Source organism: Oncorhynchus tshawytscha, linkage group LG33, assembly GCF_018296145.1.
Source record: "Oncorhynchus tshawytscha isolate Ot180627B linkage group LG33, Otsh_v2.0, whole genome shotgun sequence".
NCBI classification, from domain to species: Eukaryota; Metazoa; Chordata; class Actinopteri; order Salmoniformes; family Salmonidae; genus Oncorhynchus; species Oncorhynchus tshawytscha.
This window is the reverse complement of record NC_056461.1, coordinates 28,178,290-28,205,430: the sequence shown is the minus strand read 5'-3', so window position 1 is coordinate 28,205,430 and position 27,141 is coordinate 28,178,290. Positions and strand designations below refer to the sequence as shown.

Below are 27,141 nucleotides of genomic sequence, written 5' to 3'. Positions count from 1 at the left end.
CCATAGGGATGGTGCCAAGTTTCCTCCGGATGTGACGCTTGGCATTCAGGCCAAAGAGTTCATTCTTGGTTTCATCAGACCAGAGAATCTCTTTTCTCATGGTCTGAGAGTCCTTTAGGTGCCTTTTGGCAAACTCCAAGCAGGCTGTCATGTGCCTTTTACTGAGGAGTGGCTTCCTTCTGGCCGCTCTACCATAAATTCATGATTGGTGGAGTGCTGCAGAGATGGTTTTCCTTCTGGAAGGTTCTCCAATCTCCACAGAGGAACTCCAGAGCTCTGTCAGAGTGACCATCAGGATATTGGTCACCTCCCTGACCAAGGCCCTTCTCCCCCGATTGCTCAGTTTGGCTGGGTGGCCAGATCTAGGAAGACTCTTGATGGTTCCAAACTTCTTCCATTTAAGAATGATGGAGGCCACCGGGCGGGGGGCCATGAAATGCTGCAGACATTTTTTGGTACCCTTCCCCAGATCTGTGCCTCAACACAATCCAGTCTTGGCGCTCTACAGATAACTCCTTCGACTTCATGGCTTGTTTTTGCCCTGACATGCACTGTCAACTGTGGGACATTATATAGTCAGGTGTGCCTTTCCAAATCATGTCCAATCAATTGAATTCACCACAGGTGGACTCTAATCGAGATGTAGAAACATCAAGGATGATCAATGGAAACAGAATACACTTGAGCTCAATTTTGAGTCTCATAGAAAAATTTGCTAAAAATTTGCATAAATTTGCAAAAATGATACATTTGCAAAAATTCCAAAAACCTGTTTTCGCTTTGTCATTATGGGGTATTGTGTGTCGATTGCTGAGGATTATTTTCTATTTTTTCAAATTTAAAACAAGGCTGTAACGAAATGTGGAAAAAGTCAAGAGGTCTGAATACTTTCTGAAGGCACAGTAACTTATAAATGCCACCTGAGCTTAGATTAACTGTCATACCACATCAGAACCCAAAATATAAGCTTGTTATACTCAAATGTTTGTAAACAAACAAAGCATATCCTCAAAACATGGTTAAAACTATCATTTTGACATCATGGATGGTCAGTCCTTGCATATGTCATTGTAAATAAGATTTTGTTCCTGACTTGGCTAGTTAAATAAAGGTTACCGTTTTTTAGAAATACATAACTCTGTCTATGAATTTGAGAGGTTACATTTCTCTAGCCCCATTCCTCAGCTTTTTACCAAAAACACTGGCGGGTGACAGCTTTGTTTCAATTAAGGATTCCTGCTTTAAATACAGCCAAAAATGGACACTCCAGTCAAAAAGTGATATTCCAAAATGACTGCGTTAAGTAACTCAATTGCAATGTTGACATAAGGGAATTCTCTCTCCTTAGTGACCCAGACTCAATTTTGGCATCAGACAGGTCCTTTGGATTGCAGTGCTGACCCTGAGCTGAGTGGCCTGCTTAAGGGGACATAGGCTTTATCGCTCCAGGCTGATATGTGAGACAGATAGATAGCTCAGGACAAACTGATGTATTGATATCTCTAAAAATCAGAGGGGAAAACAAGTTGTCAAGGTGACACCTGAACACAGGCTGGCAAACAGTGCCCCCCGTCTGTGTGATGATGCGGTTGCATCTCACAGACATCTGTTCAGGAAGTCAACTGCCACTATGCTTTATCAAGGTCACCCGCTGACTACAAAAACATAGATCTACGCCTAACTGCTATTGTCCAGTTATGTTTCCATAGAGGTAGTAATAATAACCATATTTGTGTTTCCATGTCCTGTGGGGAAATTGATATAGATGATGAAACTCAGATGGCATGAGGTGTAGTGCGATGAGGTGGGGCTGGGTGATATTTCCCCTGGCTGTAGCGACTATTGTTGGTGCTGGAAAACATGCACAAAGCATTGAGGATTGGCCAAGGTGAAGCTTTGGGAAGGTTTAGAATTCATCAGAAAAAGACTGTGTATTACATACTCAGTGTGTCAGTCCATCCGAAATAGTTGCCTGGTGAGGGTGTTGGCGGAGAAGTAAAGTGAGAGGTAGTGGAGAGTATGCAAAAACAGTGCCTGACTTGGGAGGGGGAAGTATGACCATAACATACACAGTGGACAAACAGAGACAACACTAGCAGACATGCATGAACGTGGCATCCCTGTGTTGACATTCTTCATAACTTTGGATAAGTAGTGACTGTTTTGGAAAATTAAGATTGGATAAAAGGCTTACTTGATGTCAACTCTGAGCTAGGAGATTTACACATAACTCAGGAATAGGACAAGGAAATAAATAACATAAAAAGGCCAAACTAATGGAAGACAGAGGGAGCCAAGGCTGATGAGAGAGCTCCATCTAGTGGGATATTATGGAGTGGAAGTCAGTCCCACTCACAGCATTGGGAGGCAGCGGGAGGCATGAGGCGTCTCTGGACCTCATCCTGCAGAGGGTACCAGAGAGAGGAAAGGAGACAACAAGAATTGTGACCTCTGACCATCATAATCCACAAAAACAAAATCATCATCATTGTCACCAATCTCAAACTCCTGCATTTGTCATAATATTGTCATCACCACCATGACTTCAATGCCACTGCATGCAATAGTTCGACCTACCATCTACGTGATCACTTCAGAGCACACAGTGATAAACACACGCTCAAGTCAATACAGTACCTAACCAGAGTTTTCTGTGACATGCAAAAGCGAGGTGAGGAAAATGTCAAATGACAACAGGGTTAGTCCCATCTTCCATTTCCATGTATTTTACCGTGTGCTAGTGAATGCAGAGAGCCAAGTGTAATCTGGAGATAAGGTTACAGAATATTCAACCGCATTCTACATAGCCCACCTATAATTTAGCCCAAACAACTACCTCTTTCCCTACTGTATTTAATTAATTTATTTATTTTGCTCCTTTGCACCCCATTATTTGTATTTCTACTTTGCACATTCTTCCATTGCAAATCTACCATTCCAGTGTTTTACTTGCTATATTGTATTTACTTTGCCACCATGGCCTTTTTTTTTGCCTTTACCTCCCTTATCTCACCTCATTTGCTCACATCGTATCCTTGTTTATACTGTATTATTGACTGTATGTTTGTTTTACTCCATGTGTAACTCTGTGTCGTTGTATGTGTCGAACTGCTTTGCTTTATCTTGGCCAGGTCGCAATTGTAAATGAGAACTTGTTCTCAACTTGCCTACCTGGTTAAATAAAGGTGAAATAAAAAATAAAATAAAAAATTGTACTGGGAACTTTACAATTTGTAAACATAGAGAGGGTATTTTCGAAAATACTTCACCTCTGTAACTGCTTGAAATATAAATGGGGAGAATTTGTTACTACATTTTTGACCTACATGTTCCTGGTGAAATAGCGCCTTAGCATGTAGGGTAGGCCTTACCTCATCATAGATCCTCATAGTGTTGATGCGATCCAGCTTGCCGGTCCAGTACTGCGCCTCGTCATCTGGGATGTCTGATAGAGAGGGGTGCACACACACAGAGTGGGATGACTGGTGAGCTGCATCCTGCCCTACCCCATACCATCCTAAACCATCCACTCTCCAACATGCTGCTATTATATATTCATGGTCCTATATAATGAGCCACTTAGGAAAGAGACATTAAAAATAGTTGGCTATGCCCTGAAACTGTACTGTTGGGGGACAGGGACCATGAATGACAGGGCTCCACTGTAGTAATGTTTGTCATGACAGATGCAAATGATTGCCCAGAAGAGCACAAGACAATGACGTTAGTACTGACAGGGACAGAACTTCACAGTGACATAAGCGCAGAGCACTAGACTTTCTAGAGACTGCAAAACTGTGCAAACCTTAACTTGATGACATTACCAGCCTAACAACTGACAAAAATGTGCAGACAGGTAAATTATACATTGATGCCTCCTACCAAACCACTGGTCTGTTAGAGCAGACTCCTCTCCCTCCCTGTGACCTGATGTCCCATGATCCTTTACAGAGAGACACTGGACATTAAAGTAGTTCCCCTATATTAATTGAACATTTACCCTATATTAATTTATCATTCCCCTATATTCATTTACAGCAATATAAAATAAAAAAATAAAATTCTAGGGGAAATCCTGGACTTTAAAGAGAGCTGAACACAAAAACGCCAGAGGTACAAAGGCAGATGAAACCAAACCCCTGTCCTGGTGAATGAATGGGATTAGTGGTACACAGAACCCAGACAAACACACAGCCTCCCTTCCCTACCGCTACCTTCAAAGGCCTGCCCTTAAACACCTGAAAGCTGCTCTAGTCCCTCTCACAGACAAACACTTTTAACTTATTGATCTTAGGGGCATGTGTTTAGTCCCCTCCTGTACTCCCTGTTCACCCATGACTGTGTGGCCAAGCACAGTTTTTGATTAATTAATTTATTTTACATAAAAAGTAACAATCTTTCTCCCCAATTGGTAGTTACAGTCTTGTTCCATTGCTACAACTCCCGTACTGACTCGGGAGAAGCGAAGGTCGAGAGCAGTGCGTCCTCCAAAACACAACCCTGCCAAGCCGCAGTGCATCTTAAAAAATGCACGCTTAACCTGGAAGCCAGTGTGTCGGAGAAAACACAGTACACCTGGCGACCGTGTCAACGTGCATGCACCCGGCCCACCACAGGAGTTGCTAGTGCATGATGGGACAAGGCTGGCACACAGCTGGAATCGAACCAGGATCTGTAGTAACGCAGCTAGCACTGCGATGCAGTGCCTTAGACCGCAGCACCACTCAGGAGGCCTTTTATTTTTTACTTTAGTTTATTTAGTGAATATTTTCTTAAACTGCATTTTTGGTTAAGGGCATGTAAGTAAGCATTTCACGGTAAGGTCTACACCTGCTGTATTCAGCACATGTGACACAAAAAATTGTGATAGCACAGGTCACTGGAGAAGGCTACTACTGTATAATCATTACTGTATTGTGCCCTATACATGTACCTATAACATTTCAGCATCATACATCATACCAACTGTATCTACTGTAACTGTAGGCACAGTTTGATGGACAATAGACCCTGGTACACAGTACAGAATCAACAAAAACATTTAAAGAGATAACATATGATATAAAATAGATATCCTATGGGAACCTAAGTGCCCAACAGAAACATTGTGATCAATATAACATTTTACCAAAGGGCAGCTCAAAGTGGGAGTCCAGAAGAACCTGGTGGTGTGTTGGGTTCTTGGTGCCGTAGATCTCATCAGCCTTCATCAAAACCTCAGCATCCAGGAAGGTCCAGTCCCCTGAGCCCTCCTGAGGGAAGAGAAAGGGCTAGGTCAGAGGTCATAGACAGAGAGACCAGATGAAACTAACTGGGAGGTGAACCAGTGCCCAAACTACTCTGTACGTGTTTTATATAAAATTTGAACTGTGTGTTGTAAATGTTGGTTTTCAACATCGGAGCTGAATGTGTGTTCTCTAAATGTTTTGGCCAGTTGTGTTGGTGGTGTGTAACGTTGTATGAGTGCATCATCTGCCCCTCTCACCTCCTCTGACTGGCGGATGCTCTTGAGGGGGATCCAGGCAGTCCCCAGCATGGTGTCCCAGATAAGGCCTTTGTTCCACACCTCCACAGTGAGGCCCAGGTCCAAACAGTTGATCTCACTGGAGAAACAGGAGAGAGAAGAAATAAAGGAGAGGGGGTCATAATCAACTCTCATTCAATACAGACACACAGTTTAATAGAGCGACAGATCAGTAGAAAGAAAGCGACACAGTGATCGTCTAACAAATGTATAATGGTTTCATTCAGTATGTGTTGAGTCACCTCCATGACATTGAAATAATTATTACAGAAACTAGGGCTAAGCGCCGTCTGGCTGTTCACTGATCCCTTGGTCTTTGATTAGGCCTATGCATCATGTCAGATGTCGTGATGCCTTCCATCCTTAATTTGCCATTGAAAAGGATGCAAATACAGCTTGCTGACAATAAAAGAGCATCTCACTTGAAAGCGACCACTGCTCATAATTTCTTCATCTCATTTGCGGCACTTCAAAAGGAAGATGAGAGAAGAGATACTTATCAAAAGTGCACTGCCCTCAGTAAAGGTGGCAGTAAGAGCGAGCCCAGGTGCAAGCAAAAATATTCTAAACCACTAACACTAAAGGCGATGTACCAAATGAAGACAACACTATTACTGTAATGAGCAGACCAATCACCTTCACATCTCTGTGGCTCTTACGTGGCCACAGTGAATGTAAACATGTACTTGTATAAACTGCTTACAGTCATATAGTACTTTTATAAAACAAATATAAAAAGAATGAGTAGACAATTTTTAACATTTCATAAAAAAATATTAAACCAAGACTCTTTTTGATCAATCACACACCGACTTCACTTTGAGCTCTCTCTATCGTTCCGCATCATGGAAACACAAATTAAAGAACCCATAGACCCACTCCACCATGAAAACAGCATTCAAAAATCCATTAATACAGAGATAGAGATCAGTAGAAAGACAGTGACACAGTGATTGTCTAATAAATGTATAATGGTTTCATTCACTATGTTTTGAGCTACCTTATCCCAGACCTGCTTTTTTTGGACTCTCTCTCTACCGCACCTGCTGTCTATAACTCTGAATGATCAGCTATGAAAAGCCAACTGACATTTTCTCCTGAGGTACTGACCTGTTGCACCCTCTACAACCACAGTGATTATTATTATCTGACCCAACTGGTCATCTATGAACGTTTGAACATCTATAATCTCCACACGGCAGAGCCAGAAGAGGACTTGCCACCCCTCAGAGCCTGGTTCCTCTCTATGTTTCTTCCTAGGTTCCAGCCTTTCTAGGGAGTTTTTCCTAGCCACCATGCTTCTACATCTGCATTGCTTGCTGTTTGGGTTTTAGGCTGGGTTTCTGTACAGCACTTTGTGACATTGACTGATGTAAAAAGGGTTTTATAAATACATTTGATTAATTAAATATTTGATATAATATAATTGAGCTCCCCATTGTTTGTGGAGTGAGATGGGAATGAACAGGCTCCTGCAGCACAGGGACACAAAGGCTTTGGAAAACGCTTGAAAATAAGCACTACACAGAACACACCTTGTATTCTACTGCATTTATTATTTTTCCCATTACTTTCTAAAAGACGCTCCAAAAGCAGGGGTAGGATGGAGTAATGCCTAACTGATTATCTCCATGGCAACCAGATGAGTGTTTTGAGGCTTCATTCAACCATTTTTCTATGGCTGGCCATGCTTTCCACCTGGCTACCCTTACCCCGGTCAACAGCTCTGCAACCCCACAGCATCTTGCCCAAGCCTCCTCCATTTCTCCTTCACCCAAATACAGATAGCTGATGTTCTGAAAGAGCTGCAAAATCTGGACCCCTACAAATCAGCTGGGTTAGACAATCTGGAACCTCTCTAAAATTATCAGCCGCAATTGTTGCAACCCCTATTACTAGTCTGTTCAACCTCTCTTTCGTATCGTCCGAGATCCCTAAAGATTGGAAAGCTGCCGCAGTCATCCCCCTCTTCAAAGGGACCCAAACTGTTACAGACCTATATCTATCCTACCCTGCCTTTCTAATGTCTTCGAAAGACAAGTTAAACAGATCACCGACCATTTCGAAACCAACTGTACCTTCTCCGCTATGCAATCTGGTTTCCGAGCGGGTCATGAGTGTACCTCAGCCATATCCTCAATGATATCATAACCGCCATCGATAAAAGACAATACTGCGCAGCCGTCTTCAATGACCTGGCCAAGGCTTTCGATTCCGCATTCCTATCGACAGACTCAACAGCCTTGGTTTCACAAATTACTGCCTCGCCTGGTTCACCAACTACTTATCAGATAGAGTTCAGTGTGTCAAATCGGAGGGCCTGTTGTCCGGACCTCTGGCAGTCTCTATGGGGGTGCCACAGGGTTCAATTCTCGGGCCGACTCTTTTCTCTGTATACAGTGCCTTGTGAAAGTATTCGGCCCCCTTGAACTTTGCGACCTTTTGCCACATTTCACAATCTGTGGAAAGAACTGAAAACTGCTGTTCACAAATGCTCTCCATCCAACCTCACTGAGCTCGAGCTCGAGCTGTTTTGCAAGGAGGAATGGGAAAAAATTTCAGTCTCTCGATGTGCAAAACTGATAGAGACATACCCCAAGCGACTTACAGCTGTAATCGCAGCAAAAGGTGGCGCTACAAAGTATTAACTTAAGGGGGCTGAATAATTTTGCACGCCCAATTTTTCAGTTTTTGATTTGTTAAAAAAGTTTGAAATATCCAATAAATGTCGTTCCACTTCATGATTGTGTCCCACTTGTTGTTGATTCTTCACAAAAAAATACAGTTTTATATCTTTATGTTTGAAGCCTGAAATGTGGCAAAAGGTTGCAAAGTTCAAGGGGGCCGAATACTTTCGCAAGGCACTGTACATCCATGATGTCGCTCTTGCTGCTGGTGATACTCTGATCCATCTCTATGCAGACGACACCATGTTGTATTCTTCTGGCCCTTCTTTGGACACTGTGTTAACAACCCTCCAGACGTGCTTCAATGCCATACAATACTCCTTCAGTGGCCTCCAACTGCAAGTAAAACTAAATGTATGCCCTTCAAACAATTGCTGCCCGCACCCGCCCGCCCGTCTAGCATCACTACTCTGGACAGTTTCTGACTTAGAATATGTGGACAACTACAAATACCTAGGTGTCTGGTTAGACTGTAAACTCTCCTTCCAGACCCACATTAAGCATCTCCAATACAAAATTAAATATAGAAACAAAGCATAATTTCGCAACAAAGCATCCTTCACTCATGCTGCCTAGCATACCCTCGTAAAACTGACTATCCTCCCGATCCTGGACTTTGGCGATGTAATTTACAAAATAGCCTCCAACACGCTACTCAGCAAATTGGATGTAGTCTATCCCAGTGCCATCCATTTTGTCACCAAAACCCCATGTACTACCCACCACTGCGGCCTGTATGCTCTCGTTGGCTGGCCCTCGCTTCATATTCATCGCCAAACCCACTGGCTCCAGGTCATCTATAAGTCTTTGCTAGGTAAAACTCTGCCTTATCTCAGCTCACTGGTCACCATAGCAGCACCCACCCGTAGCACGCGCTCCAGCAGGTATATTTCACTTGTCATCCCCAAAGCCAACTCCTCCTTTGGCCGCCTTTCATTCCAGTTCTCTGCTGCCAATGACTGGAACAAATTGCAAAAATCACTGAAGCTGGAGTCATATCTCCCACACTAACTTTAAGCGTCAGCTGTCAGAGCAGCTTACCGATCATTGCACCTGTACACAGCCCATTCGTACATAGCCCACCCAACTACCTCATCCCCATGTTGTCACTTATTTTTTTGCTCCTTTGCACCCCAGTATCCCTACTTGCACATTCATCTTCTGCACATCTATCACTCCAGTGTTTAATTGCTAAATTGTAATTATTTCGCCACCATGGCCTTACCTCCCTAATCTTACTACATTTGCACAGACTGTATATAGATTTTTCTATTGTGTTTTTGACTGTACGGTTGTTTATACCATGTAACTCTGTGTTGTTGTTTGTGTCGCACTGCTTTGCTTTATCTTGGCCAGGTCGCTGTTGTAAATGAGAACTTGTTCTCAACTGGCCTACCTGGTTAAATAAAAGGTGAAATATATATTTTTTTTAAAATTCAAGCACAGAAACATTAAGGCTCTCCTCTATGTCACTTCCTGGAGCACCCTGTTGCGGAAACAGTGAGAGACAACACAATCAAAGACAACACCATCACAGTTAGTGTAAACATAAGCCATCAGTTCAATGAGACAATCTCATGAAGGCTCTTAAACATTACATAGGCTAAGCTCTAACAGTGAACACAAAACACCCCCAGCGTTGTATTTGTATCCCTAAAGAACAATATCCCGTCTCTAATGACTGAGCAGCATAGCACAGGAGCTATGGAAACAGCTCTAGAAATAAGGTGAGCTGGGGTGTACGGTGTATATATTGATCCATAGCTTTCGCTACATTCCCGTTTTCTGTCAGCCCTGGTGGCCTGAGCCGGTCTCTTGGTGGGGATGGCCATTATCTCACAAGGAAATTGTAGTCTGGACTGGACTCTAGTCTCCAAGGCCCTCTGGCTAGCATAGAAACAGAAGCCTGGCCTGACAAACCAAAATACCATTTGGCAATCTGCTATCTCATTAAAAGGAGAAAGGTGCATCCATCCACTTAAGTACTATGTGAGTCAATTACATAGTATGCAATCAAAATCAATTATGTGAATCTGTTACATAAAAGGTTGACCCACAGAACCAAGAGGCTACAGCTTTCTGGCAAGGAAACACGTCATTGGAGAAGAAAGGAATCCAGCAGAGCCAGTTTCAAGTCAACAGTAAACTTCAGACTCGCTGACAAGTGCTAATGCATTGTGTTTCATGAACAGTACTACAGAACCAAGCATTTACACTCAGAAACATCCTTGAAACAGATGTGGAAAAATATCATAAAAATTGCATACACAGATGCGCACACACAGGAGTAAGCCTGGAGCTAAAAACTGCCCAGCCTACATACGGAACACTGAAAAGAGGAAATTAGATGAGTAACCATGAGGAAGTGAATAGTTGTGAGAAAAGGTAAGCTAACTTTCCCGAAACAACAACCCACCTGGCAGGCAACAACGGGGACAAAACATTCCTGGAAATCCCCGACTGTGGCCTGCTCTCACATATTACTGTCTGAAAATCATAAACCTGAACTGTAGCTACATAGCATTAGCACCAGAGGCAGACTAGCTGCCCTGCTCTCACCTGTCTGAGTGGAAGAGTACTCAGGTGGTTGCGTCTGCTGCATAATTTCAAAAGACAGTCAGCCTTAATCAAATAAAGGTGTTAGGTGGCTGAGCATGGAGGATATACTGTACTGTTACAATAAGTCTGTTGAGCTCAGAGCCATAGACCCTCCCTTCATCGTTCTGATCATCATTTAAACAAAACAAACCTGATGTTACCTGATTCTATGTTGATACTGTATGAAAATGTGACACTTGACACTTACAGAGCCTCCAGACAGACCACTGGTATTCTATCCGCCACACACAGCAAGTATGTTGTGGCTTATACGACATACACTACATGACCAAAAGTATGTGGACACCTGCTTGTTGAACATCTCATTACAAAATTATGGGCATTAATATGGAGTTGGTCCCCACTTTGCTGCTATAACAGCAGGAAAGGTTCTCCACTAGATGTTGGAACATTGCTGAGGGGACTTGCTTCAATTCAGCCGCAAGAGCATTAGTGAGGTCGGTTACTGATGTTGGGCGATTAGGCCTGGTTCGCAGTCGGCGTTCCAATTCATCCCAAATGTGTTTGATGGGATTGAGGTCAGGGATCTGTACAGCCCAGTCAAGTTCTTCCACACCGATCTCTGAAACAGGAAAGGGCCTTCCCCAAACTGTCGCCACAAAGTTTGAAGCACAGAATCGTCTAGAATGCTGTAGCGTTAAGATTTCCATTCACTGGAACTAAAGGGCCTAGCCCGAAACATGAAAAACAGCCCCAGACCATTATTCCTCCTCTACTAAACCCTAAAGTTGGCACTATGCATTGGGGCAGGAAGAATTCTTCCGGAATCCACCAAACCCAGATTCATCCATTGGACTGCCAGATGGTTAAGCATGATTCATCACTCCAGAGTACACATTTCCACTGCTCCATAGTCTAATGGTGGTGAGCTTTACACCACTCCAGCCGACGCTTGGCATTGCGCATGGTAATCATAGGCTTGTGTGCGGCTGCTCGGCCATGGAAACACATTTCAGGAAGCTCCCGATGAACAGTCATTGTGCTGATGTTGCTTCCAGCGGCAGTTTGGAACTCGGAAGTGAGTGTTGCAACCGAGGACAGACGATTTTTACGCATTATACGCTTCAGCACTCAGCAATCCTGTTCTGTGAGCTTGTGGGGCCTATCACTTCGTATTAAAAATGTGTGTGACTGTCCTGTGTATCAGTGTATCAGTGTTCCGTTACTTGTCGTGTTGTGTGGATGTCAGGAAGAGAAGCTACTGCAAAATTATTTGGGGATCCAAATAAACAAAGACTGAGTGCATAGGACAGGAATAGAGAGGTCTAAAAAGTGTGTGGTTACTGGTCACTTACAACATGAAGTCCTGCTCCCAGCATGGCTGGTCCCCTCGCACGGTAATGGAGGTGCTCTTGACATTCTGCACCTTCAGCGTCACATAGCTATTGAACTTACCTGCAACACAGAAAGGAGGGGAAAAGAGGTGAAAAGCATGCATATAATGAAATGAAGTAATGGTGGGAAGAGGTACTGATATTTAATATTCGTACTAACAGTACTTATGCTCACCACATTACAAAGATAGATTGTCATGTTGAAAGGAAAAAAAAGAGTAGATTACTGTGTACATGTAGGAGACCAAGTCTCCATACTACTTTGTCTTTATAGGACATGAGCAGTAATCTGCATGACGTCAAATGATTTGCCAGATGGAGAGCTTCTGTGTACAGGTAAGAAAGACAATTGTGGTGGCAGACGTAGCAATGATGGCCAATCTAGCATTACTGTTACTATCCCAACTGCTTCACTTTGACTTTGTGTGACTGAAGGACAGTCGGCGTGTGAAAGCAGATAAGTCAGTTTCCCCATCCCTTCCCCCCACCGCCCTGCACCCAGACCAATTCACTGACCCTGGTAATCTCACTACAGAGGAGTGCCACACAGCCAGGCAGGCAGCAGATATAGCCTAGCCATCCATCCTCTCTCCTGGCTGATGTGATTCACTCACTGCAGAGCAGCCACCCTAATATAGCTCTGGGCATGATTACCATTTCACCTCTGACACAGACATAGGCCAGTACAGTAGGACTACGTGATGCAGAGACAGGCGAGACCAGCTTCTACAGCAGAAAAGGTCTCTGTCATCTCTCATACCATCAATTTAAAGACCAAGGTTAAAAGACCTTGTTTGATTTATAAACATATTTAAAAGTCATCACTGTGAAGCAGGTAGTGGCAAATAATTTCAGATTTATTGTAGGGGCAGATGTGGTGGCACCACAGGTCACAAAGAAGTGGGGCCAACTTCTTTCTCATGATCATGACCAGTTACAACTGCTCTCTTGTTGTCCCATTAGGTCTTCTTTTTTTGCCTTTCCAGTAGCCCAATATAGCTACACTGGGGTGTTGCAAAATCTATTGTTTTTTTTCTGCTACAATGAAAGTGTACATTTTGGTCAGGGTGAGCAGAGCGCAAGTCACTTTATCCTATTGCTCTCATAGCAGAAGTCCATCTAGCACGCTGGGGGTGATGAAACAACAGAACTCCATTCATTTTCAATAAGGGGAAGCGAAGTGGGCGGGGGGCCGTTGGTTGATGCGAGCATGGGTGAGGGAACATGAACAGGTTGGGACCAAAGTTGTTGAAAGCTGAACTTTTGTCGCGTGCGCTGTGGTGCTATTGACCAATCGAAGCTCACTCTAGTTTTAAGCCCCTACAGGATTGGCTGTAGATACCTAGCACTACCTATCTTGTTAGAACCGACATGAGGGTGAAGCTTGCGTGGCTATCCATATAGTGGATCATTGGCTGTCAGGCCTGCTGTCAAGCACGAGTTGCACGTCGAAAAAACTTGAAAACAGAAGTAGAATGCCTAGGTTTCTGATTATTCTGGCATGAGACCAAGTCCATATTATGGCAAGAACAACTCAAATAAGCAAAGAGAAACGACAGTCCATCAATATTTTAAGACATGAAGATCAGTCAATCCGGAACATTTCAAGAACATTGAAAGTTTCTTCAAGTGCCGTCGCAAAAACCATCAAGTGCTACGATGAAACTGTCTCTCATGAGGACCGCCACAGGAAAGGAAGACCCAAAGTTACCTCTGCTGCAGAGGATAAGTTCATTGGAATTATCAGCCTCAGAAATTGCAGCCAAAATAAATGCTTCACAGAGTTAAAGTAAAAGACAAATTTGAACATCAACTGTTCAGAGGAGACTGGGTGAGTCAGGCCTTCATGGTCGAATTGCTGCAACAACAAAAAACACAACTAAAGGACACCAATAAGCAGACACGTGCTTATGCCAAGAAACACGAGCAATGGACATTAGACCAGTGGAAATGAGTCCATATTTTAGATTTTTGGTTCCAACCGCCGTATCTTTGTGAGACGCAGAGTAGGTGAACGGAAGATCTCCACATGTGTGGTTCCCAACGTGAAGCATGGAGTAGGTATGATGGTGCCTTGCTTGTGACAGTGTCAGTGATTAATTTTGAATTCAAGGCACACTTAATTAACCAGCATGGCTACCACAGCATTTTGCAGCGATACGCCATCCCAGCTGGTTTGTACTTAGTGGGACTATCATTTGTTTTTCAACAGGGCAATGACCCAACACACCTCCAGGCTGTGTAAGGACTATTTGACTAAGGAGAGTGATGGAGTGCTGCATCAGATGACCTGGCCTCCACAATCACCCAACCTCATCCCAATTGAGATGATTTGGGATAAGTTGGATGCAGAGTGAAGGAAAATCAGCCAACAAGTGCTTAGCATATGTGGGAACTCCTTCAAGACTGTTGGAAAAGCATTCCAGGTGAAGCTGGTTGAGAGAATGCCAAGAGTGTGCAAAGCTGTCATCAAGGCAAAGGGTGGCTACTTTGAAGAGTCTAAAATATATTTGGATTTTTTTTAACACATTTTTGGTTACTACATTATTCTGTGTGTGTTATTTCATAGTTGATGTCTTCACTATTCTACAATGTGGAAAAATAAAGAAGAACCCTTGAATGAGTAGGTGTAGGTGTGTCCAAACTTTTGTCTCAACTGCGATGCGACAATAGGACTAACAGGGTGGAGCAGGGGCTGCATCATGTAGGCCTATATAGGCTACATCTGTAATTCAAAAGTTACAGGTGCACATTAACACAGTCCAGTCTATGTCATCACTATTTGTTGATGTGATTAATTCCAGTCAATCATTTTGAATTAAAAAAGGCCTAGTTAGCCTACCAACCAAAGTTAGAATATAAACCAAATTTGATCACATTCACATTCTATTAACACAAATAAATTGGCTTTGGCTATAAATATATAACGTTACCGCTTCGTTTGTATTTGGTCAATAACAACAGTTTTCCACCATAATTTGCAACTAAATTCATTAAAAATCCTACAATGTGATTTTCTGGATTTTTTTCTCATTTTGTCTGTCATAGTTGAAGTGTACCTATGATGAAAATTACAGGCCTCTCATCTTTTTAAGTGGGAGAACATGCACAATTGGTGGCTGACTAAATATTTTTTTGCCCCACTGTATACTTTTCATGTGTCACGCCCTGGTCTTAGTATTTTGTGTTTTCTTTATTATTTTGGTCAAGCCAGGGTGTGACATGGTTATTTATATGGTGTGTTTAGTCTTGGGATTTTTGTAGGTCATGGGATTGTGGTTAGTGGGGTTGCTAGAATAGTCTATGGCTGCCTGGAGTGGTTCTCAATCAGAGGCAGGTGTTTAACGTTGTCTCTGATTGGGAACCATATTTAGGCAGCCATATTATTTGAGTGTTTCGTGGGTGATTGTTCCTGTCTCTGTGTTAGTTTGCACCAGAATAGGCTGTTTAGGTTTTCACGTTACGTGTATTGTTTTGTATTGTTTGTGTTTATCTTTTATTAAACATGTATCCAAATAACCACGCTGCATTTTGGTCCACTTCTCCTTCACCGGAAGAAAACCCTAACAGAATCACCCACCAAAAAAGGACTAAGCGGCGTGGTAACAGGCAGCGGCAGCAGGAGCAGCGAAATCCAGATTCCTGGACATGGGAGGAAATCTTGGACGGAAAAGGACCCTGGGCACAGCCTGGAGAATATCACCGCCCCAAAGAAGAGCTGGAGGCGGCGAAAGCGGAGAGGCGCTGGTATGAGGAGGCAGCACTACAACGTGGATGGAAGCCCGAGAGTCAGCCCCAAAAATGTATTGGGGGGGGCACACAGGGAGTATGGTGATGCCAGGTAGGAGACCTGCGCCAACTTCCTGTGCTTACCGGGGGGCTAGAGAGACCGGGCAGGCACCGTGTTATGCTGTGGAGCACACGGTGTCTCCAGTGTGGGTGCATAGCCCGGTGCGGTACATACCAGCTCCTCGTATTGGCTGGGCTAGAGTAAGCATCGAACCAAGTGTCATGAAGCCGGCTCTACCCATCTGGTCTCCAGTGCATCTCCTTGGGCCGGCTTACATGGCACCAGCCTTGCGCACGGTGTCCCCGGTTCACCTGCATAGCCCAGTGCGGGCTATTCCACCTCGCCGCACTGGCAGGGCGACCGGGAGCATTCAACCAGGTAAGGTTGGGCAGGCTCAGTGCTCAAGAGCTCCAGTACGCCTGCACGGTCCGGTCTATCCAGTACCACCTCCACACACCAGCCCTCCGGTGGCAGCTCCCCACACCAGGCTTCCTGTGCGTGTCCTCGGCCCAGTACCACAAGTGCCAGCACCATGCTCCAGGCCTATAGCACACTTCGCCATCTGGCAGGGCTTGCAAACTATTACAGACTACAAAGTAGTCTACAAATCACTTCTATGCTCGCTTCGAGGCAAGCAACACTGAGGCAGGCATGAGAGCATCAGCTGTTCCGGACGACTGTGTGATCACGCTCTCCGTAGCCAACGTGAGTAAGACCTTAAACAGGTCAACATACACAAGGCTGCGGGACCAAACAGATTACCAGGACGTGCGCTCTGAGCATGTGCTGACCAACTGGCAGGTGTCTTCACTGACATTTTCAACATGTCCCTGTAATACCGACATGTTTCAAGCAGACCACCATAGTCCCTGTGCCCAATAACAAAGGCAACCTGCCTAAATGACTACAGACCCGTAGCACTCACGTCCGTAGCCATGAAGTGCTTTGAAAGGCTGGTAATGGCTCACATAAACACCAGAAACCCTAGACCCACTCCAATTTGCATACCGCCCAAACAGATCCACAAATGATGTAATCTCTATTGCACTCCACACTGCCCTTTCCCACCTGGACAAAAGGAACACTTATGTGAGAATGCTATTCATTGGCTAAAGCTCAGCGTTAAACACCATAGTACCCTCAAAGCTCATCACTAAGCTAAGGATCCTGGGACTAAACACCTCCCTCTGCAACTGGATCCTGGACTTCCTGACGGGCCGCCCCCAGGTGGTGAGGGTAGGTAGCAACACATCTGCCCCCCACGGGTGCGTGCTCAGTCCCCTCCTGTATTCCCTGTTCACCCACGATTGCATGGCAAGACTCCAACACCATCATTAAGTTTGCTGACGACAACAGTGGTAGGCCGGATCACCGACAACAACGAGACAGCCTACAGGGAGGAGGTCAGAGACCTGGCCGGGTGGTGCCAGAATAACAACCTGTCCCTCAACGTAACCAAGACTAAGTAGATGATTGTGGACTACAAGAAAAGGTGGACCGAGCACGCCCCCATTCTCATCGATGGGGCTGTAGTGGAGCAGGTTGAGAGCTTCAAGTTCCTTGGAGTCCACATCACCAACAAACTAGAATGGTCCAACCACACCAAGACATTCGTGAAAAGGGCACGACAAAGCCTATTCCCCCAAAGGAAACTAAAAAGCTTTGGCATAGGTCCTGAGATCATCAAAAGGTTCTACAGCTGCAACATCGAGAGCATTCTGACTAGTTGCATCACTGCCTGTAATGGCAATTGCTCGGCCTTCGACTGCAAGGCACTAGAGGGTAGTGCGCACGGCCCAGTACATCACTGGGTCTAAGCTGCCTGCCATCCAGGACCTCTACACCAGGCGATATCAGAGAAACCCTTAAAATTGTCAAAGACCCCAGCCACCCCAGTCATAGACTATTCTCTCTACTACCGCATGGCAAGCGATACCGGAGTGCCAGGTCTAGGACAAAAAGGCTTCCAGTTTTACCCCCAAGCCATAAGACTCCTGAACAGGTAATCAAATGGCTACCCAGACGATTTGCTTCGTGTGCCACCCCCCCAAACTCTCTTTTACGCTACTGCTACTCTCTGTTTACCATATATGCATAGTCACTTTAACTATACATTCATGTACATATGTACATACTACCTCATCTGGCCCGACCAATCAGTGCTCCCGCACATTGGCTAATCTGGCTATCTGCATTGTGTCCCGCCACCCACCAACCCCTCTTTCACGCTACTGCTACTCTCTGTTCATCATATATGCATAGTCACTCTAACCATATCTACATGTACATACTACCTCAAATCAGCCTGACTAACCGGTGTCTGTATGTAGCCTCACTACTTTTATAGCCTCGCTACTGTTTTTCACTGTCTTTTTACTGTTGTTTTATTTCTTTACTTACCTATTGTTCATCTAATACCTTTTTTGCACTATTGGTTAGAGCCTGTAAGTAAGCATTTCCTTGTAAGGTCTACACCTGTTGTATTCGGCGCACATGACGAATAAACTTTGATTTGATAGCTAATACTTACAAGGATTCCTAAATCATTGTTAACCTGTTTGGGGTAGGGGGCAGCATTTTCACTTTTGGATAAATAGCATGCCCAAACTGAACTGCCTCCTACTATGTCCCAGATCCTAATATATGCATATTATTATTAGTATTGGATAGAAAACACTCTGAAGTTTCTAAAACTTTTTGAATCATGTCTGTGAGTATATCAGAACTTATTTAGCAGGCGAAACCCCGAGGACAAACTATTCAGATTTGTTTTTTTGAAGTCACTGTCTTTTCAATATGTTTTCATGGGGAATCCAGAATTCTAATCGACTTTTCTGCAGTTCCTACCGCTTCCACTGGATGTCACCAGTTTGTAGAAATTGGTTGAGGTTTTTCCTTTGTGTAATGAAGAAGTACCATAGCTCAGAACGAACGTCACTTCCTGTGTACCTTTTGATAGAGGCGTGTAACCAGAAAAGTAGCGTCAGTTTGTTTTGCTCCTGTATTGAACACAGATCATCCCGTCTTCAATTTGATCGATTATATACATTTAGAAATGTGTAAAGTTGCATTACAAAAGTAGTTTGAAATATTTTGGCAAAGTTTACAGGTAACTTTTGAGATATTTTGTAGCGACGTAGCGTAAGTTGGAAGCAGTGTTTTTCTGGATCAAGCGCGCCAAATAAATTGACATTTTGGATATATATCGACTGAATTAATCGAACAAAAAGGACCATTTGTGATGTTTATGGGACATATAGGAGTGCCAACAAAAGAAGCTCGTCAAAGGTAAGGCGTGATTTACATTTTATTTCTGCGTTTTGTGTCGCGCCTGCAGAGTTGAAATATGCTACTCTCGTTGTTTACGGTTGTGCTATCATCAGATAATAGCATCTTATGCTTTCGCTGAAAAGCCTTTTTGAAATCTGACACGTTGGCTGGATTCACAACGAGTGTAGCTTTAATTTGATATCTTGCATGTGTAATTTAATGAAAGTTTGATTTTTATTAAAATGTATTTGAATTTGGCGCTCTGCATTTTCCCTGGCTATTGGCCATATGGGACGCAAGCGTCCCGCCTACCCCAGAGAGGCTAAGAATAATGAAAATGACTGCAGGTCATTGTTTTCAGGCTCGTTGTATTGGTGCTAGCTAGGTACCAACGATATATCGTACATCCCTGATACACACCACATTTCACAGAGACAGAAACAATTCATTGATTGACACTAATGAGGTAATGCAGTATGTTGTTAGTCCCAGAGGTCTAGTTATATTGAAACCTGCTGTAAGCTATACACCGAGTGTACAAAACATTAGGAATACCTGCTCTTTCCATGACAGACTGACCAGGTGAATCCAGGTGAAAGCTGTGATCCCTTATTTATGTCACTCATCTACACTTTCAATTAGTGTAGATGAAGGGGACGAGACAGGTTAATGAATGATTTTTAAGCCTTGTGACAATTGAGAAATTGATTGTGTATGTGTGCCATTCAGAGGGTGAATGGGCAAGATAAAATATTTAAGCGTCTTTGAACAGGGTATGGTAGTAGGTGCCAGGAGCACCGGTTTGAGTGTGTCAAGAACGGTAACGCTGCAGGGTTTTGTGTATCAAGAATGGTCCACCACCCAAAGGACATCCAGCCAACTTGACACAACTGTGGGAAGCATTGGAGTAAACATGAGCCAGTACCCCTGTGCAATGCTTTCGACACCTTGTAGCGTCCATGCCCCTAGGGCACAAGGGTGTGAAACACAATATTAGGAAGGTGTTCTTAATGTTTTGTACACTCAGTACAGGTCTCCAGTGGGGACATCAGGTAAACAGCCAGGCCTAGGGCTCTGGGTTGAGAAGAAACAGGTCTAATTAGAGTATCAGGAGGCCAGTCAGCAATACAGACATTACGACCATGATCTGGAGACACTCCCCATCTCCCCCTTACTAATTAGATGCCCCATGCCTCGTCTTGGACCACACTTGCTGCTTCTCATGAATACAAGTTCAAAGATAAGAGGAGGAGGCGGCCTGGATTAGATTAGAGCCACTTAGTGATTGTGGTCTCTATCTGAAAGAGCTCTTCCACCTTGCACAAAGGACTGATAGCATCTTACCAGAAAGAAACGGCCACCCTCTGTCATAACACACACCCGCACATGCACGCACACAGAGAGCACACTTGGATTGTCGTGTGGACCGACCATCAAACAGCAGACTTTGATAAGTACCCACACTCTGAAAGTAGACAGAAGATCTGTCCAGGTTACTGAGTCATACAAGCGACAGAACCCCTCAGTCTTTCGCTCCAACTCACCACACATGCCTTAGTCAAGTGTCTTCATTCATTATTGACACATCATCAGTTTTCCAATAAATTAGTCAGAAAAACACGGATGGTTGGAAGGCTGACATTTACTATTTGGACCTCTCATCAATGTTGTATGTCATAGAAGACATATTCCTCTGTCACAGGGCACACCTGGGTAGTTGTGTTTTATAAATAGTGGTACGTAAGTATTTGCAAATAGCACTAACAATCAAATGTATGTGTATATTTGTATTCTGGGCCAATTCATGTCAAGCCCAACCAGTCAGTTTTTCCACTGCAAATGAATCTATCCAAGTCAAAATATTTAGCTGTAGTTGGGTCAAAATCGGATTCCATAATCATGTGTATCCAAATGCAATACGGCCTGTGCGTCTCTGATGGCTCTTGCCAGGTCACTAACCGTTGCATCACCAGAGTAAGGCTATTGTACATGTGTCTATCTTGCACCGTCATGCAATTATTAAGAGACTAGAGACAATGAGCTAATCCTAAACAACTAGTGTTCTAGTATTAACTAATTGAGTCAAGTAAAAGCAAGGATGTAAAGGTGGAACACAAAAGCATATGATATGTTTGCAAATTTAAATGAGGATTTACCAATACAAAATTATGAATGTAAAGTCAATCAAAGAGAAGTGAGGACTGCATTCACTCAAACAACTAATTGGTTTATTAGTCCCGAATGAATTAACACTCAAACAATAGCAGTTAACATGGAATATATAATACAAAATAAAACAGAGTAAACGTCTATCACAATAACACAGTCATAGGGTTTATGAGATAGGAGTGAGGGCAAACAGTGTGGGGATTTGGATTTTGCCAGCACTGATCTGACCAGTTGTGGCATGTATTCATGGATGCCAGGGGAAGCCAGGCTTCCCCAAAAATTGGCAAAAAAAAAAAATGTCTCCGTTTCCAAATTTTAATTCAATTTGCAAGAGGCTGAATGTACGGTCTCTCACCGGAGAAAGGATCAGAGCAAACGAAACAGCACCCGAAACAGCACCCCTTTGTCTCTGTATGTGTAGCCCATCTATCTATCGATAGATCTATCTGATGCTGTCTGGTCAAAAAGTGTATGACATTGTTGCTGCCCGTAGCATTGAATGCAAGGGAAGCCAGCGGTCATTTGGCCTACCCGGATGAAAAGGTATAAAATAATATTCAATCAGCAGTGAGCTAAACTGAGTGAGCTCATATATGAATGGTTCAGTTGCACCCTAAAAAAATAAGCATCATACCAATCACATCAAGTGAAAAATGACATTTACAGAAAAAACTTGAATTGTTGCATCTCCCTGTGTTGTTGTCCTCCGGTGGCTAGCTAGTTAGCTAGCATTTTTAAAATTTTTAATGTAGCCTTTATTTTGATAGGGGAGACATTGAGACCTTAGGTCCCTTTTCCAATTGTGATTACACACACACACACACACACACACACACACACACACACACAGAGAGATAAATCAGAACCATGGCGAGCCAAATCATATTTAGCTTACGTATATAGGACTAAATTGTTATTGGTATCTTTTAGTTGTCACTGTATTATATTAAGCAGAGGTGATTTGATAAAGTTGAAATGGTGCTGGTATAGTGGAGGCAACTCCTGTTTGTTTGAGACTTGCAGTAACTCTCCGTGGTTCTAAATCAATAGTTGTTTAGTGGTCCCAAAATGTCAGAAACATGAACTTGCTTGACCGTGCTGTAGGTTATGTAACTGTTTGTTACATGCAATATGCTTTGTAGACTTCACCAGACAGAGGTTGCTCTCCGGTTTTGTGATGAAAGGTGTGGTTGAATTTATTCTGCCACTTCTTATTGTCTCGGCCTTAGGCATATATACCAGTGTCAAGGCGTATGAACTAACAGGTTATAGAGCAAACAACACAATTATCAAAACACATAGGTTGCAATATGCCAGTAGCTTCCCCAGTGATTTTACGCACACACGACTACTGCTGAGCAGCTCACCTGCAGCACATGGGATAGAGCTAGGCGGGAAGCAGGGACAGAAAGCCCCATTGGATTACGCTAATACAAAAGTCAACCAACCACTGCCCTGACTGATTGTCCTACAGGAGAAGTAGGTGCAAATGACTTCCTGCTATGAAGGCTTTTTAAAAAGGTTCACAAACAGTCCTAGTTTCGGTCAGCATTCGAGTACATAACTCCTCAATAAAGAGGTAGTTTAAGGACTTACCTGGAGATCCTTGGAGTTTGGCTTTCTTTACTGAAATAGAAAGAGAAAACAACTGTTAGAAAACAAAAGACATAAAACTGTGTTTTTAATAAAACCTAGACAGCAAGTCGTTATGCCTGCTCATGATTTACTTCAAGGATATCATACGGACTCTGATAAGGCTGATTGCTGTAAGCTAGCCCTACATTGTGTACAATTAATGTGATCAGGTGTTCACTTCACGTCACTTCGGTGTCCCCCTAAGAGGCCACAGTCAGAGCCAGGATATCCGTCATGCTGAGAGTGTAACCGGATCAGTGAATCACGGACCAGAAAGAAGTCACATGGACACCAATCAGCCATGTGTTATCAACCACAACGACAGAAAAACAAGGGCACATGACATTTGTCGGTGAGTTCTGACATTCATTGATATGCAGACCGACAGATGGGGCACATGTTGATGAAGCATGGAGTAGGATTGTATTAGACGTGGCCAGACGTGTCTGAGTGAGCATCACAATATTCTCTCAACCTATCAGCAGAAAACACCAGCCTATCACATTTTTGAGAAGCACCAAATACTAACAAAAAAAAGTGGCATGGGGGAATAGAATCCACCACTGTTAATAATTGACCACGTTTACATGCGCACAGTGTACCAGATAAGGTCTTACACGGAATAAGCTGTTTACATGCAACTTTTAAATCCCGCTAACGAATAGCCCTGTATCCATGAATACACCGAATACTCCTAATTGAAGTTCATATGGGTTAAATGGAATAGTAACTGAAGTCAGTACACTGACTGTAGACCTATAACCTCTCATATGTAGCATAATATTAACTCCTGCTGAATTAGGCATTTCTTGCAGAAAAATGATACAACAAGTGTGCGTGTAATGTGTCATCTTTGAAACTTATGCAAGAAGACAGTATTTCAACCACATAAAATATGCACCCAAAACAAACTGTAGTCTATTCATAAACATTCATTCTAAAACATTCATTCAGAAGTTATGACAGAAGAGAAGCTGCATGTACAGCACATTCGTAAAGTATTCAGACCCCTTGACTTTATCCACATTGTTACGTTACAGCCTCATTATAAAATTGATTAAATAAATCATTTCCCTAATCAATCTACACACTATGGCCCATAATGAAAAAGTGAAAACAGGTTTTAAGAAATGTTTGCACATTTATTAAAAATAAAGTATTCAGACCCTTTGCTATGAGACTCAAAATTGAACTCAGGTGCATCCTGTTTCCAACTTGATATAAGTCCATCTGTCATAAATTAAATTGATTGGACATGTTTTGGAAAGGCACACACCGGTCTATATAAAGGTCCCACAGTTGACAGTGCATGTCAGAGGAAAAACCAAGCCATGAGGTTGAAGGAATTGTCCTTAGAGCAATGAGACAGGATTGAGTCGAGGCACAGATCTGGGGAAGGGTACCAAAACATATCTGCAGCATTGAAGGTCGCCAAGAACACAGTGGCCTCCATCATTCTTAAATGGAAGAAGTTTGGAACCATCAAGACTCTTCGTAGAACTGGCTGGCCGCCCGGCTAAACTGGGCAATAGGGGGAGAAAGTTCTTGGTCAGGGAGGTGACCAAGAACCGATGGTCACTCTGACAGAGCTCCAGAGTTCCTCTGTGGAAATGGGAGAACCTTCCAGAAGGACAACACTCTCTGTATCACTCTAGCAATCAGGTATTTATTTATTTATTTAACTAGGCAAGTAAGGCCTTTATTTGGTGGAGTGGCCAGGCGGAAGCCACTCCTCAGTAAAGGGTACATGACAGTGTCGTGGCAGAATCAGAATTAGTTGGGTAACATAGATAAGATGTTTTATTTTCATAATATGCTTGTGAGATACTTGTCATTTAGAATGTATTTTGTTGTACTATAGTGTTGGCCGGTTGCAGTTATCTGTTCTCTGTCAGGGTTCAGTTACCTGGGCCACAGAAAGGGGAGAGGTCAAGCTCGTCTTCATATGTAAAGGTATCTTTTAAACCATGTGAAGGGAAGATTGAGGGGGAACCAATTATCTCTTGGCTCCACAATGTCTGTGTGCCAGTCACTGTCTCTCTGTGATCTTGTCCAGGAGGGGGTGTATTTGATATATGCCATTGGGTGAGGTAATGGTGTTGGTCCTGAGTGGTACCAAGAGCGAGATAAGAACATAGTTTAGGAGACCAAAGCTGAACGATAATTTATAGCCAATGCTGTCTGGCTATGTGCGTCTTTGCTATAAAGGATCTCAGTTGCAATGTATAAGCACTCTCAGAAAATTCATTTAGACACTGAATTGATCTGAGAGTCACAGGGTTGTGATGGAGCTCATAATAATTAAAGATGGACTTTATGATAACTCTGACTTGTGTGGTGGTTTGCTCTCATGATTTGGTAAATACAGGACATTTCCACTACAACAGCCCGCTTCGAGTTTGCCAAAAGGCACCTAAAAGACTCTTAGACCATGTAAAACAAGATTCTCTGGTCTGAAGATTGAACTATTTGGCCTGAATGCCAAGCATCCCATCTGGAGGAAACCTACAGCAAAGTACAGAGAGATCCTTGATGAAAACCTGCTCCAAAGCACTGAGGATCTCAGACTGGGGTGAAGGTTTGTATTTGCTATGGATCCCCATCAGCTGCTGCCAATCGGGCTCTTCCTTAGGTCCGACAAAATTAAGGTAATTACAAATATATTGTAAAGGTTTAAAAAAAAAAATTGTATAACAGATTTCACAACACACCAAGTGTGTGCCCTCAGGCCCCTACACCACATATCTACAACACAAAATCCATGTGTATGTTATCATGTGTGTCGTGTCTTTGGCTATATCGGATTAAGTGATATGAGGTGTAAACCCATAACAAACACGTTTTTCCAGCAGCAGACTATGATTGATAATGTCAGAAGCTGCACTGAAGTACAACAAAAAAGCTCCCAATCTTTTGATCATCAATTTCTCTCAGCCAATCATCATTTGTGTAAGTGCTGTGCTTGTTGAATGTCCTTCCCTAGAAGCGTGCTGAACATCTGTCAATTTGTTTACTGTAAAATAGCATTGTATCTGGGCAAACAATTTTTTTCACAAAGGTTGGTAACAGGCTGATTGGTCGGCTATTTGAGCCAGTAAAGTGGGCTTTACTATTCTTAGGTAGCGGAATTACTTTTGCTTCCCTCCAGGCCTGAGGGAACACACTTTCTAGTAGGTTTAAATTGAAGATATAGCAAATAAGAGTGGCAATAACGTTCACTACTATCCTCAGTAATTTTCTATACAAGATGTCAGACCCCGGTGGCTTGTCATTGTTGATAGACAATTTTTTAACCTCTTCCACACTGAATTTACAATTGTCTTTTATAATTTGGTCAGATATAATTGGATGTGTAGTGACAGTGTTTGTAGTTGGAATGTCATGCCTAAGTTTCCTTATCTGGCCAATTAAAAAAATAATTAAAAGTAGTTTGCAATATCAGTCGGTTTTGTGATGAATGAGCCATCGGTTTCAAAAAATATGGGTTGAGTTTAACTTTTTTCCAATAATGTCATTGAAGGTGCTCCAAAGCTATTTACTATATTTCTTTATGTCATTTATCTTTGTTTCATAGTGTAGTTTCTTCTTTTTATTCAATTTAGTCACATGATTTCTCAATTTGTAGTATGTTTGCCAATCGGCTGTGCAGCCAGACTTATTTGCCATTCCTTTTGCGTCATCCCTCTCAACCACACAATTTTTCAAATCCTCGTCAATCCACAGTATTTAACAGTTTTTACAGTCATTTTCTTAAATGGTTGCATGCTTATTAGTAACTGGGATAAGCAATTTCATTAACCTCTTGAAGCTGTGTTTTGCAATATTGCACTTGTGATTTCATGAATATGAATATTTTTTAGTAATATTATTTGACTGTTGTGCTATGCTATTCAGTGGTTGCTGACGAAAATGATCCCATGACAGGGATGGGTAGCGTCAAGAAGTTAACCTTTTATAACTAGGGGGCAGTATTTTAATTTTTGGATAAAAAAACATTCCCGTTTTAAAACGGGATGTTTTGTCAAGACAAGATGCTCGACTATGCATATAATTGACAGCTTTGGATAGAAAACACTCTAACGCTTCCAAAACTGCAAAGATATTGTCTGTGAG

The 27,141-nt window shown here is 42.9% G+C and overlaps 1 protein-coding gene across 2 annotated transcripts in view; it reads right to left on the bottom strand.

The window, feature by feature from the left end:
• LOC112231066 (protein unc-13 homolog B) overlaps nucleotides 1-27,141 on the bottom strand; it is a 122,520-nt gene that overhangs the window by 79,518 nt on the left and 15,861 nt on the right. For both annotated transcript variants that reach the window (XM_024397595.2, XM_024397596.2), the window contains exons 2-7: nucleotides 22,990-23,019; nucleotides 12,126-12,225; nucleotides 5,486-5,603; nucleotides 5,129-5,252; nucleotides 3,372-3,445; nucleotides 2,357-2,402 (exon numbers count right to left, since the gene is read on the bottom strand). In XM_024397595.2, coding sequence (XP_024253363.2) covers nucleotides 2,357-2,402; nucleotides 3,372-3,445; nucleotides 5,129-5,252; nucleotides 5,486-5,603; nucleotides 12,126-12,225; nucleotides 22,990-23,019 — 492 coding nt within the window. The remainder of the gene's footprint in view (nucleotides 1-2,356; nucleotides 2,403-3,371; nucleotides 3,446-5,128; nucleotides 5,253-5,485; nucleotides 5,604-12,125; nucleotides 12,226-22,989; nucleotides 23,020-27,141) is intronic.